This window comes from Pyrus communis, chromosome 9 (genome assembly GCF_041283825.1).
Source record: "Pyrus communis isolate YQ-2024b chromosome 9, ASM4128382v1, whole genome shotgun sequence".
Lineage (NCBI taxonomy): Eukaryota > Viridiplantae > Streptophyta > Magnoliopsida > Rosales > Rosaceae > Pyrus > Pyrus communis.
The window spans coordinates 1,239,885-1,252,278 of NC_142573.1; the positions used below are offsets into that span (position 1 = coordinate 1,239,885).

The 12,394-nt window shown below is 40.6% G+C and overlaps 2 protein-coding genes and 2 pseudogenes across 2 annotated transcripts; 1 reads left to right on the top strand and 3 right to left on the bottom strand.

The window, feature by feature from the left end:
* Positions 1-7,115: 7,115 nt before the first annotated feature.
* Positions 7,116-8,464, bottom strand: LOC137740259 (disease resistance protein RRS1-like). The gene is made up of 3 exons (XM_088699870.1): positions 8,165-8,464; positions 7,491-8,054; positions 7,116-7,404 (listed from the first exon to the last, which is right to left on the bottom strand). Exons 1-3 carry the CDS (start codon positions 8,351-8,353, stop codon positions 7,198-7,200), a joined length of 960 nt encoding a protein of 319 aa, XP_088555996.1. The 5' UTR covers positions 8,354-8,464; the 3' UTR covers positions 7,116-7,197.
* A 239-nt stretch (positions 8,465-8,703) lies between these two features.
* On the bottom strand, positions 8,704-10,275 carry LOC148693992 (disease resistance protein RPV1-like; annotated as a pseudogene).
* LOC148693993 (toll/interleukin-1 receptor-like protein) lies at positions 10,193-10,968 on the bottom strand. The gene has a single exon (XM_088699871.1). It carries the CDS (start codon positions 10,930-10,932, stop codon positions 10,333-10,335), a length of 600 nt encoding a protein of 199 aa, XP_088555997.1. The 5' UTR covers positions 10,933-10,968; the 3' UTR covers positions 10,193-10,332.
* Positions 10,969-11,499: 531 nt separating this feature from the next.
* Positions 11,500-12,381, top strand: LOC148693994 (uncharacterized; annotated as a pseudogene).
* The last annotated feature ends 13 nt before the right edge of the window (positions 12,382-12,394 follow it).

Here is a 12,394-nt window from a genome sequence, read left to right on the forward strand (position 1 = left end):
ATACTTATGGCCTTCAGTGTGAGAGCAAGTAGTAACAAATACCTGATCTGTCAATCTTCGTAACTCTACCTCCTCTTTGAACTTATCAATGAGAACACGGGATTAGATGCCAATGCAATGGAGCTTGTGTTATCACACCAAATTAAAGGAGTCGAAATACGGATGCAAAGCTCCTGCAGCAGTTGTTGGATCCAAACAAGTTCAGTTGCCGTGATGGCCAACTGTCGATATTCGGATTCGGTACTTGAACGAGCAACTGTGCGTTGCTTTTTGGAGCTCCAAGATATTAAATTTGGACCAAAATATATGCAAAAACCACCAGTGGAGCGTCTAGTGTCTAGATCCCCGGCATAGTCCGAGTCTGAAAATCCGACCAAATCAGTACCACCGCGACTAAACTGAAGCCCGTCCTCAGGTGTGCCTTTTAAGTAACGAAGGATGTGTTTTACTGCAATCCAATGAACTGAGGTGGGCTGGTGCATATGCTGACATACCTGATTTACTGCATACGTGATGTCAGGTCTGGTGATGGTTAAGTATTGCAGAGCGCCGACCACACTGCGGTAGCTAGTAGGATTAGGCAAGGGAACACCATCAAGAGAATGAAGTGGGGAGCTAGATTGAGCTGGAGTAGCACAAAGCTTGGCGTCCAACATATCTACACGCTGCAACAAATCGAGAACATATTTTGTCTGCTTTAGATGTAACCCATCAGCTCCACGAGTTGCTTCAAGACCCAAGAAAAAATGGAGGGGTCCCAAATCTTTCATAGAAAAACTCTGACCAAGTGCATGGATAAGGGAGTCAACATGAGAGCATTGATTGCCTGTGATAAGGATGTCGTCAACATAGATTAGAAGAATCAAATATACTCCATGATTATTAAAAATGAAGAGAGAATGATCTGCTTGTGATGCCACAAAACCCAAATCAAGAAGATATTCAGAAAAGCGATAAAACTATGCTCTTGGGGCTTGTTTCAAGCCATATAAGGACTTGCGTAAACGACAAACATGATGAGGATACTCGGGGTCTTCAAAACCACGTGGTTGTTTCATGAAAACTTCTTCAGAGAGATTCCCGTGCAAAAACGCATTTTGGACATCAAGTTGGCGTATAGGCCAATTATAAGAAACTGCAAGGGCAAGAACCAGACGAATGGTGACATGCTTAACCACCGGACTAAACGTCTCCGTGTAATCAACACTCATCGTTTGATGAAATCCATTGGCAACAAGACGAGCTTTATATCGCTCCACTGTACCGTCAGATTTCCGCTTTGTGCGATAGACCCACTTGCAAGGAAGAACATGAGTAGCAGTTGAAGAAGGTACTAACTCCAATGTACCAGCAGCTTTCAAGGCCTTAAACTCCAATGTCATTGCATCACGCCAATGAGATAATTGATTCGCCTCGCGAAACGAGGTTGGTTCAGAATCAGGAGCTTGTAATGATGTCAATAAAGCATATTTGGGGTTTGGTTTTCGAATGCCAGATTTAGACCGAGTGAGCATGGGATGGGGAGCAGAAGCGGGGGAAGGTGGAGGAGCCTCATTAATGGAAATCAAACTGTCAGAGCTTTCAGGAGCAGGTTGAGAATGAGGTGGCGAGGAAAGTGAAGGTGTAGATAATGGTGAACTTGAGGAAGGTTGCAAGGGGAAGAGAGGTGCTGCACTAGAAGAGGATGTTAGAGTATGAGGAATAGAAATATGAGATGATGAAGGTACCTGAGGGAGAGGTGGTAAGGGAGAATGAGTGATAACCACGGGAGAGTAAGCTTCTGACGGCAAGACTGAGGAGAATTGTGTAGGGTTGTCAAATGGAAAAGTTTCCTCATCAAAAACCACATGACGTGACAAATAAACTCGTCCATTTGACATATCATAACAGCGATAACCCTGATGATGAAGTGAGTAACCAATGAAAACACATTTTTTTGAACGAAATTCCAATTTATTTTTATTATAAGGGCGTAAATAGGGAAAGCAAGCACAACCGAAAACACGAAGACATAAATAAGAGGGCTTGCGACTATACAATTTTTCATAAGGCGAAATATAATTCAATTGGCGTGCTGGAAGACGGTTAATTAAATAAACTGAGGTGTTGAAAGCATCCACCCAAAAAGAAGAAGGCATTTTAGCAGTGGCAAGTAAAGTAAGACCCATGTCAACAATATGGCGTTGTTTCCGTTCAGCAGCACCATTTTGTTCAGGAGTATGAGGGCATGTTAACCGGTGCTCAATACCATTATTAATTAAAAATTGTTGAAAATCCTTACTCATAAATTCACCCCCGCCATCAGTTTGGAAAGATTTTATCTTATAAACAGTATGGATAGATAGAAGATTTTCAACAAGCAATTTAAATTTTTTAAAATAAGAAAAAGCTTCATGTTTAAATCTCATAGGAAATATCCAAGTATAACGAGAGTAATCATCAAGAAATATTATAAAATACTTGGAACCCTTAACAGAGACAATTGGTGAAGTCCAAACATCACAATGAATCAATTGAAGAGGACAAACTGAAACTGATGGAGACAAAGCAAATGGTAATTTAGTGCTTTTGCCCAATGGGCAAGTAGGGCAAAAACTAGGGAACTTAGAATCCTTAATAGGAATAGAGGACATAATTTTTTTTAAAAATTGCAGGAGATGGATGACCGAAACGCTGATGCCACATAAATGAAGAGGTTCGTTGTCCAAATAATGCCACGTTCTTGAAAGGAAACTTCGACAAACCCACACGAAACGGATACAATCCATTCTCACTCTTGCCGTGGAAAAACGTCTTCCCCGTGGATAGATCCTTCACAAAGAAATCAGTAGGAGTGAAAATGAAGTAGCAATGATTATCACAACAAAAGCGATGAACGCTCAGTAGATTAGCAGAAGCAGAAGGACAATGCAACACAGAATTTAAAGGAAATTGAGACACGAAACCGGAACCAATATGCTTTATAGACAAACCTGCACCATTACCAACCGCGACTTGGTCTTGGCCAATATATTCTGTGGAGAGGCTCAAATTAGCTAAATCATTGGTGATGTGTGACGATGCGCCACTGTCGGTATACCATATAGGGGACCGTGCATTAACCACAGGAGAGGCAGCCATCATAGCATGAGATTGTGGATAGCGGCCTTCGGAAAAATGAGACTTGAAACAATTTGCGGTAGAATGACGATGATCACCACAATAGTTACAAATATTAGAGGAAGAGGGAGCATCCGCAGCATGGTTGGGAAGATAGGAAGAGCGACGAAGACCAGCATTTGGTGTAGGAAGAAGTCCTCGATTCTGAAATGAGCCACGACCGGATCCACCATGAAACAAACCACTGTTTGAACCACCACGACGGCCAACAAAAGGATTACCAGCACCGCGACCTTGAAAAAAGCCACGACCTTGAAAACCACCACGACGGAATGAGGATGTACGACCATTTCCTCTGTGAAGTGTGGTTCCACGACCAGGATTGGGAGTGGAGCCAGAAGGGGCAAAGAGAGCTGTAGTGGTGTGATCAGGACTGAAAGTAGGGCTATAGTCGTCCATACGGCTTTCAGCGCTCAAGAGCAAAGCAACCATATCGTCAAAACTCATAGGATTTTCTCTTGCTTGAACCGAAGTAACTATACTTTCGAAAGCAGGACCAACACCATTCAAAATCAGCTCCATAAGATCATCGTCATCAACAGGTTTTCCCGCAAGAGCCAATTGATCAGCAAAGTTAGTTAATTTATCAACATAGTCTGTGATGGACATGTTACCTCTTTTAGTGGACTGCATCTGGTGCTTAAGTTGAAGAACACGGGTACGAGATTGAGAAGCAAAACGTGTTTTCAGAGTATTCCAAGCAGCTCGGGATGTGTCACAGGTTGCAACGATGGAAAGCACATTGGGTGTCAAAGTTGAGTTAATCCAACTCAACAATTGTTGGTCCTGTCGCTGCCAAGTTACGTACTCGGAATTGAGAGTAGTAGTATTCTCAAGAAACTTGGTTGGACATGTTTTTGTACCATCAACATAGGCAACAAGATCATTACTTTAAAGTAAGGGATTAAACTGGGCAAGCCACAACATGTAATTGGTTCGATCAAGTTTGATGGAAACCAGATAGGAAATATTAGGAAGCGAGCTGGTAAGAAGAGAAGAAGAAGCAGCCATGGAAGCGGAAGAAAATTTGAGAAGAAGAGAAGGCAGAAAAAAAAAAAAAAAAAAAAATACAGTCGCAAGCTTGCTGGGTTAGAGGAAGGAGGAAACAGATGCAGGAGGTTTTGTCGTTAGACAAATGGCTCTGGATACCATAAAGAATATTGTCTTTGATGACTTATATTTTGCTCACCAATGCTGCAATGGCAGCATGGTTTATATACAGTTTGCATATACACGCATGCAATAAACAACAATAAAGGTGGCAGAAACTAAACAACAATAAAGGCGTCAGCAACATGTGATTGTCTGGCTGGGAGTATTCCTTCTGTTGTCCAGGTTGTACAGCAGCTAGTGGGATTATTAGTGGACAGCATGGGATTATTAGTGGACAGCATTAGGGATTATTAGTGGACAGCATTAGCTTCATCATCCAGCATACTTATGGCCTTCAGTGTGAGAGCAAGTAGTAACAAATACCTGATCTGTCAATCTTCGTAACTCTACCTCCTCTTTGAACTTATCAATGAGAACACGTGCACTATCACGATTCCATTCATTTCGACTCATAAGTACGCATACAAATACATGGGGGCCAGTCAACGGCTCTTGCACTCCGGAAGCCCATGGTTTGTTATTCACAAGGACATCATCAACAAAGCTGTCCACATCCGACTCTTTCAAGCCCCTTTGATCAAGAAACAACAACCTCAGAATCACAATAAGGGATTTACAGGTAAGGAATTAGTCGTAAACTGAGCCATTAAATTCAATTTCTAGAACTAATTTCAGAAGCTAACACATATCTAATTATCTATTTTGTTCAGTAAATTCAGCATAATCTCGTAATCAAAAGCGAGGTCGAAACAGAAATTACTTCATTCTAAACTAGGAAAATCAATTGCACTGCTCATGTTGGTTATGGAATGGGTCATCGATTATGAATTAATTACGGTTTGCCATTATGTGCCTTAGTGTGGGTCGTGCTTAACAACTGGGTTGGGTTGCTGCATTTGGGCCCAAGTGCAGCTTTCACGCGTTTTGGGCTGGGTTTCGCCGAAAGATCAAATGACTATTTTGCCCCCTTCAGCCCTAATCCAACGGCCACCATTTGGGGCGTTTGTGTTCTGCAATTTGGTTAAGGGGGTTAGGTTGCTTTCGATCTCGTCAAGGAGATCGTGCAGAGAGGCAGAGAGACAGAGGGTGACATCGAGTTTAGGGTTTGCAGAGGGTTGATGGGAAGGGAGGTGGATTGTCTGCCCTCCCATTTCCATACTCTTCCCATGCTCTCTTGTTTGTGTGGTCACGGTTAAGCCACGTCAACATTTTATATTTCTATTACTTTTTGTTTTAGTATTTCTATAAAAAAAATTACTATAAAATGTTGACGTGGCTTAACAGTAATCACACATCACAGGAGGGCATGAAGAGAGTATGGAAATGGGAAAGCAGACAATCCACCTCCGATGGGAAGGTTGGGGGTGGCTAGAGGGTTGATGGGAAGGGTAGGAGCTAGAGAGAGGGAGTGGGGGTGGGGGTGGGTTATGTCCGCTGACGTTGGTTGCAGAGAGAGGGAGAGAGATGGGGAAAAGTATGGGAATGGGGTTGAGGGGAACGGGTACAGAGAGAAAGAGTGAGGGAGTAAAGGACATAGCTAGAAAGGCTACTACATGATTCTCTTAAGGTTTTTTCTCAACTGGGTTCTTTCGTTTCAATATTTGGTTGAAATAGATTAAAAAAAAAAAAACTCTGAAGGTTTTCCTCGGAGTCTTTATTGACTTCTAGAACTTTCCTCTTTGGTTTTCTGATTATTTTCTCAATTGGTATTATCTCTTACCAATTTCCTTTGAGATATGCGCATGTGTGTTTGTTAATGCTTTGTTTCTTCGTTTTTACAGGAAATGGAATTGCACTCTTCCTTATCAATTCTTTTGTGTCATAAATTTGCTTTTGTTATATGGGGTTCTGTATATCTTTTGAATAATCAAAAAGCTTGAATCTAGGTCTCTTTAAATTTCTTTGAATTCTACTTTGTGATACTGGTAAGACAACACTCTCAGTATTCCATAATCAAACCACCATTTGAACTTTTTTCATCCACCAAGGGAAAGCTTTTATGTGCCATCTTGAATGGTTACAAGTTATTGCTTCAGATTTTGTTCTCTTGCTTACCTCTCAAGCTTGCTTAATATACTTATTCTTATTACTGTTGTATTGTTAAGAAATACTCAATTGCAATTTCAGTTCATCGTTATGAATCGGATTAAAATTAACCACTCACCGGTTAATTATATAAATCCTATAAATTCATATTAAAATTTAAGCAACTAAAGAACAAAAACCTCAAGAAATCAATGCGAATTTACCTGTATTTGATCATTTGTGGGAAAATCAATACATCGCCGTCGGAAAACTCAGTTCTTTCGCGTCCTTCAATTACTGTCAACAACGTCTATCAAAAACCAAGAAAAAAGCGAGTAACGGAGTCAACTCAGCTCAACACCGGAATTCAGTAGCTCCAAAACTCAGCAGCTCCAGAAATAAGAAAAGGTAAGAAAAACCAATCAGAAACATCGAAGAATTGAGCTGAAAAACGAACCTTAACGTTGATGTCGTTCTTGCGAGCCTTGAGAGCAGATGCGAAGAACTTAGGGAGTGGATCGAAGTCAAAGCCTTCGATGCGCCATGGCCAGGCCTCGAGGGTCTTGTAGCAGAGGAAAACGTGGCGATTGCTCAACTGTGTATTGTCCTTGGTGTCTTCATCAGACTCATATGACATAGTAGTGTCTTCATCAGACTCATACGACATAGTCTCATAGTTGTCCCAATTCGTACCATCATCAAACAAATCCCATTTTACAATATCCACTCCTGTATTGTTCACCTTAATTCTATTATCTCGTCCATAAAATTTTGCTTTTACAAGAACCATGTCGCCGCCTTTCTGATTGAGCTCTTGTTTGAAAGATTTCCCAACCAAAGATAATATTCATGGGAAGCAGTTACAGTGGTGGCCTCCATTGATCTGATGCGAAAAATAGTTCACTGGGTACGATTAACAACATCAATGCATAGAGACCCAGTAGAGTCGGAGTTGTCCGAAGAATAAACGATGCCCAAAGCCAACCCTCCTATATAATCAATACTTGGCGGCACTTCAAATTTGACAGTTTCATCCTCTCTCACGACATAGGCTAACCAGTTAGGAATATCATTTCCAGAGAGAAAAATTCCACCAAATGCATTTTTCTATTCCATGTGGTGCAAAGTTAGTATAAGCAACAATACAAAAAGCAGAGAGAGAGAGAGAGAGAGAGAGAGAGAGAGTACCATACCGTTTGGAGGTTCTCCTTAAAAGTATCAGTGAGATTGGTACACCCTTCCATATGAATTGAATCCATGTAGTCCATTGAGCTCTCCAAGTTTGGAATATCTTTGAGTTTGCGGCAGTCTTTCAGTTCCAATTTCCCCATATTCGACATCTCTGAAAAGTCGGACATTATTTCCAGTGCAGTGCAGTAATTTGCATGCAATTCAATCAAACTCGTCGGCAAATCTGGGATTGCCTGAAGGTTTGTGCAATGATTTAGAAATAAAAACCAAAGCTGAGAAAGGCCACTGAGAATGGGTAGCCTATTAAAACCATTCCCACCTAGATTTAAAAGTCTTAAAGAATATAGACCCCCAATTATTTCGTGAACGGCACCATCTGTTATATTGTAGTCGCGGAATTCTAATACCCTAATCATCTTCAATTGTGCTAAAAAATGGTAACCCCCAAACAAACCCTTACAGCCACTGAGGAACAATGCCTCGAGATGTGGGAGTTTTGAAAAGTCTGGTAATTCAGTCAGGTTATGGCAGTCTCCAAGAATGAGATACTTCAACTTCTTAGGCAACTGTTACTCAAAAGGAGAAAACAATAACAAAAATCCAAATAAATAAAAGAGAGAATGCATGACGATGACTGATGTTCATATTTACAAGGACATTGATAATTATATCGTACCAGCTCCGAATCCTCCCAAACTCGTACCATCTTGCTGTACCCCAGTTCCATATAAACTAGGTTTCGTTGATCAAAATCTGCTGGTATGGCTTCAAGAGGAAATCCATTCCAATACAACAATCTTAACTCCATGGAAAGATGTTTGTAGCTTCCAGTCAGCTTTACATTTTTCAGCTCGAGAAATTTCATACGCCACAGCTTCTTAAACGCTTCCGTACTGAAGCTTTGCTCGTCATCAGAATGTTCTGGCAAAAATAAGGTTAGTCCTTCAACTGCTTCTGTTCCCTGTTAGAGATAAAAAAAAAAATAAAAAAAATAAAAAAAAAAAAAAAAACAAGAAAAGGATAATATTCACACGAAGCAGAGCCATGAATTGGATGAATGAACTACTAGAAACGTAGGGCATACAACATAATTATGTATTTTCTCTTTCAATTTACAGTGGATGAAAGCCTTTTCTTTTCTTCTTTTTCTTCAAATATACTATGTACGGCAATACATATTATATATATATATATATATACGCAGATATGCGTATATACTTCTCTTTCTTTACATTTGCTTAACATAACATCTTTTTATTGCAAAAGTACTTACAGATTTGTTTCTTAACACGCTTTTTGCATCTCCACTATACCACAATCGACTATATTTTCCCAGTTTCATAAGAGATTTTACCCGCACAATTTCTCTTCCCATATCTCGAATCAAATGATGCATCGTCAATTCTTTGTATTCACCAAAATATAAGAGACATCAATCGCAGAGTGTGGTAATTTCTGCTTTTACAGAAAAACGACTGCAACCATCCAATATTGCCATGACAAAACTTTTACCCTTTCCAATAAAGAAACAAGATATGTCAAGGAACACACCTTTCACATGATCATCACGTAACCCATCGTAGCTTAATTTAAGCGTTTCATGAATTGTTCGATCTGGAATATTTCTCAATTTATCCAATGGACTTTTCCATATGCTTTTACTCTTTTTCGTAGCCAACAAACGGCCAACAACTTCAAGAGCTAGGGGCAATCCTCTACAATAATCAACAACATCTCTTGCGAGCTCAATATATTCTTCGTCGGGACGAGGATTTCCAAAGGCATGCCAACTAAGGAGCTCAAAAGCTTCGTTATCAGTCATTCCTTGTGCTTTATATCTTTTATCCACCTTTTGTATATTCAGCACTTGTTCATCTCTTGTCGTTATAATAATCCTACTCCCTAGACCAAACATGTCATGTGTTATCGCCAATTTATCTAATTGGTCCACATCATCTATCTCATCAACCACGACAAATACCTTCATGCTTCCAAGTCTTTTCTCTATCTCCTCAGTTCCTTCGGCAACACTGCTTACCTTAATGTCATGCTATTTCAAAATATCTCGAAGAAGTTGTTCTTGCATACTAACCATATTTTTCTTGTTACTCCTCACCTCTTCAAGGTAACATTGACTACTAAAACTATGCTTATACTTGCTAAAAATGGCTCTGGCAAGTGTTGTTTTACCTATACCGCCTGTACCCCAAATTCCAATTATTTGAACATCAAGTGAACCTCTAACGTCTAAGTATTTAATGCTGAATTCTTGCACGCGAAAAGTTATTCCAACTGAATGCTTGGCTTCTTTTAAGTCTGTGGGTTTCAATAGTCCCTTGATCTTCCCAATAATTTTCTCGATAAACACTCCTTCGTGCCTACAAATAGAAATTCCAAATTACGAGAGCCATACTAAATGACTTATTCATCATGATATATATTTACATATTGAAACAGGTTTGAATAAATTGTGATTTACTGAGCTCAATTCAACCATGTATTTAATCTTCGATTATAATGTGAATAGATTAGATCATTGGTCATTGGACTATTACACAATTGTAGCTTTCGGTTATATAATTCAGAATCCATTACAATTGGTATTTTAATTTGATAAACAGTGGAGCATTTGTTCTTCACACACCCATAAAAAACGAAGCATGTACCCTCCGTTTCACTTCCTTAATTTTAACGGAAATTCATATGCAAATGCTCTACCTTTTATAAAATACATATACCAATTATAATAAAAATTTTATGTAGTGACCAAAATTACAGTTCTACCATAGTTCAGGGATCAACGATCCAATTTTTATTCTAACATATAAAATCAGATCCAATGCCTTACTTATAATATCTTAATTTTGGTTGATTAGTGAAATATGGTGATATGAAATTTGAAGTAAACAAAAAAGTATTCCCGTTGGCCGTGGTTTTGAGGTTCCAGCCGCCCAAATCTGCCGAAGCCTTAAGATCCCCTCTCCACTGCTTGACCTCATTTGGATCTTCATCCTTTTCATGCTTCTGAAATGCTTCCCCAAAACTATCTTTCTGTTTCCTGACTTGAGAAGGGTCAACGTCGTAGAATATTGGACATACTATTTTCCCCTCTTGATCTTTTAGGCACCTCATGATCTTCGACAGCTCCCTCAGGCACCATCGGGACTCCGCGTACCTCTTCGAGAAGATGATGACGGCGATTCTCGACCCTTCAATTTCTTGGTCAAGTTCACTCTGTATGTTTTCCCCTCTTCTGAGCTGGTAGTCTATGAATGTGTTGATTCCGGCCTTGCGTAATGCAATGTATAGGTGGTCTGTGAAGGTAGTGCGCGTGTCGTCGCCTCTAAAGCTCAGGAACACCTCATACTTCCAGCGGTTTGAGCGCCGCGAGGAAGACAAAGAGGTGGCAGCAGCGGCTCTATGGGCGGAGCTGCTGGTATCCATTGCAGCCTGTAGAAGTGCAGCAGGGCTTTCAAATAACCAAGGTCAAGTCTTTCCCAAGATTCACCGGTGTAGGCGGCCCTTTAAATTTTTTTGCATGAGCCAATGATGTCACTGCCGTGTCGATAACGCGTGAGTGCTATTCCTCCCACAATTTAATTTGTATAAATGTTACCATCAAATTTTAATAAAAACTGTATAACTGCTTTACGATGCAATTTCCTTTCGTCTGTAGTTTTTGAGAAATCTGCCGCCCAACTTTGACCAGGTGACGACCTTATTGTATTTCAAGGTTGGTGCCGCAGGTAGGTTCGACTGCGGCTGCTGGTGGACGTCACGACAGTGATCTTCGGTGCAAAGCAGGTTCCAACTGTTGGAGTCAGTCTAGATAGTATCAATGGGAAGAGACCTCATCTCCAACAACCCAACTTAACAAAAGATGCAAAAAATTAAGCTCCAACAGGCTAACTAAATGATTGTCTTTACTTTGTGAATAGAAACCAACTATATTTAGCTAGGAGGAGACATTTGTAGCTTACGTCAAAAGGATCAATGTCGTAAAATAAGTAATTGACTTGCATAATAAAGGATCAATTTAGCTGCGAAAGCAAGGCGATGGTCGAGCTCACTATGGCAGCTTTTTTGATCCTATCATCTTGCAAGGGAAACAAGCTACCAATTGCACCACACGGAGGCATCCAACTAATAGTTGAATTTCTCGATCAAGATTATGCAGAAGGCATCGGTATGCAAGCCAGACTCGACAGCATAGCCACACTACCTCGGCCTGCCATCAGACTACGTCTCTTCGGGCGTAGTGTTTTCGTTGTTACAAATAATCCACGGCTTGGAAAAATCAAGCCAACTGGACGACATTGTTTCTTCATCGAAGACTCTGCTCAAGGAAACTGCAGGTACGTGCGACACAATCTGGGGGCTGGTTGAGACCATTGAAGAGGAATCGATGAAATGCAAGGAGCACGCTGCGAGTATCTTCCTGCTTATGTGCCAGAGCTGCAGAGAGAAGTACGGAGGACTAATACTGTGAGAAGAGCAATGCCCAGACTGCTTCAGCTGAGCGTGGATGGGACGTGGAGGGCTAAAGCCACGGCACAGGAGTTGCTGTTTCTCCTGAAAGACTGTTCAAATTATGGTTCGAGAAACAAGCAGTCGAGGAATAAGGATGTAGAGCAGTTTATGCAGGACATTGATACCGGGGGGAGGGGGGGGAGAGTTGATGGGATGAGTACAACGGTACTGAGGCTGGTGGAGGAGATGCTTGCAAAGATCAGCAGTGGACGATGATCTCGCCCAAACTCTGAGATTTGCCATCTACGAGGACGCCGCCGCCGCCTTTTTCTTTCTTTTGAAATTTGAGATTTCTTTGACAAAAATTATCATAAATTTTGACAGAATCAACGGTTGAATTAGAAGTCCAGCAAGCAAATCGAAAACAATCACAAGA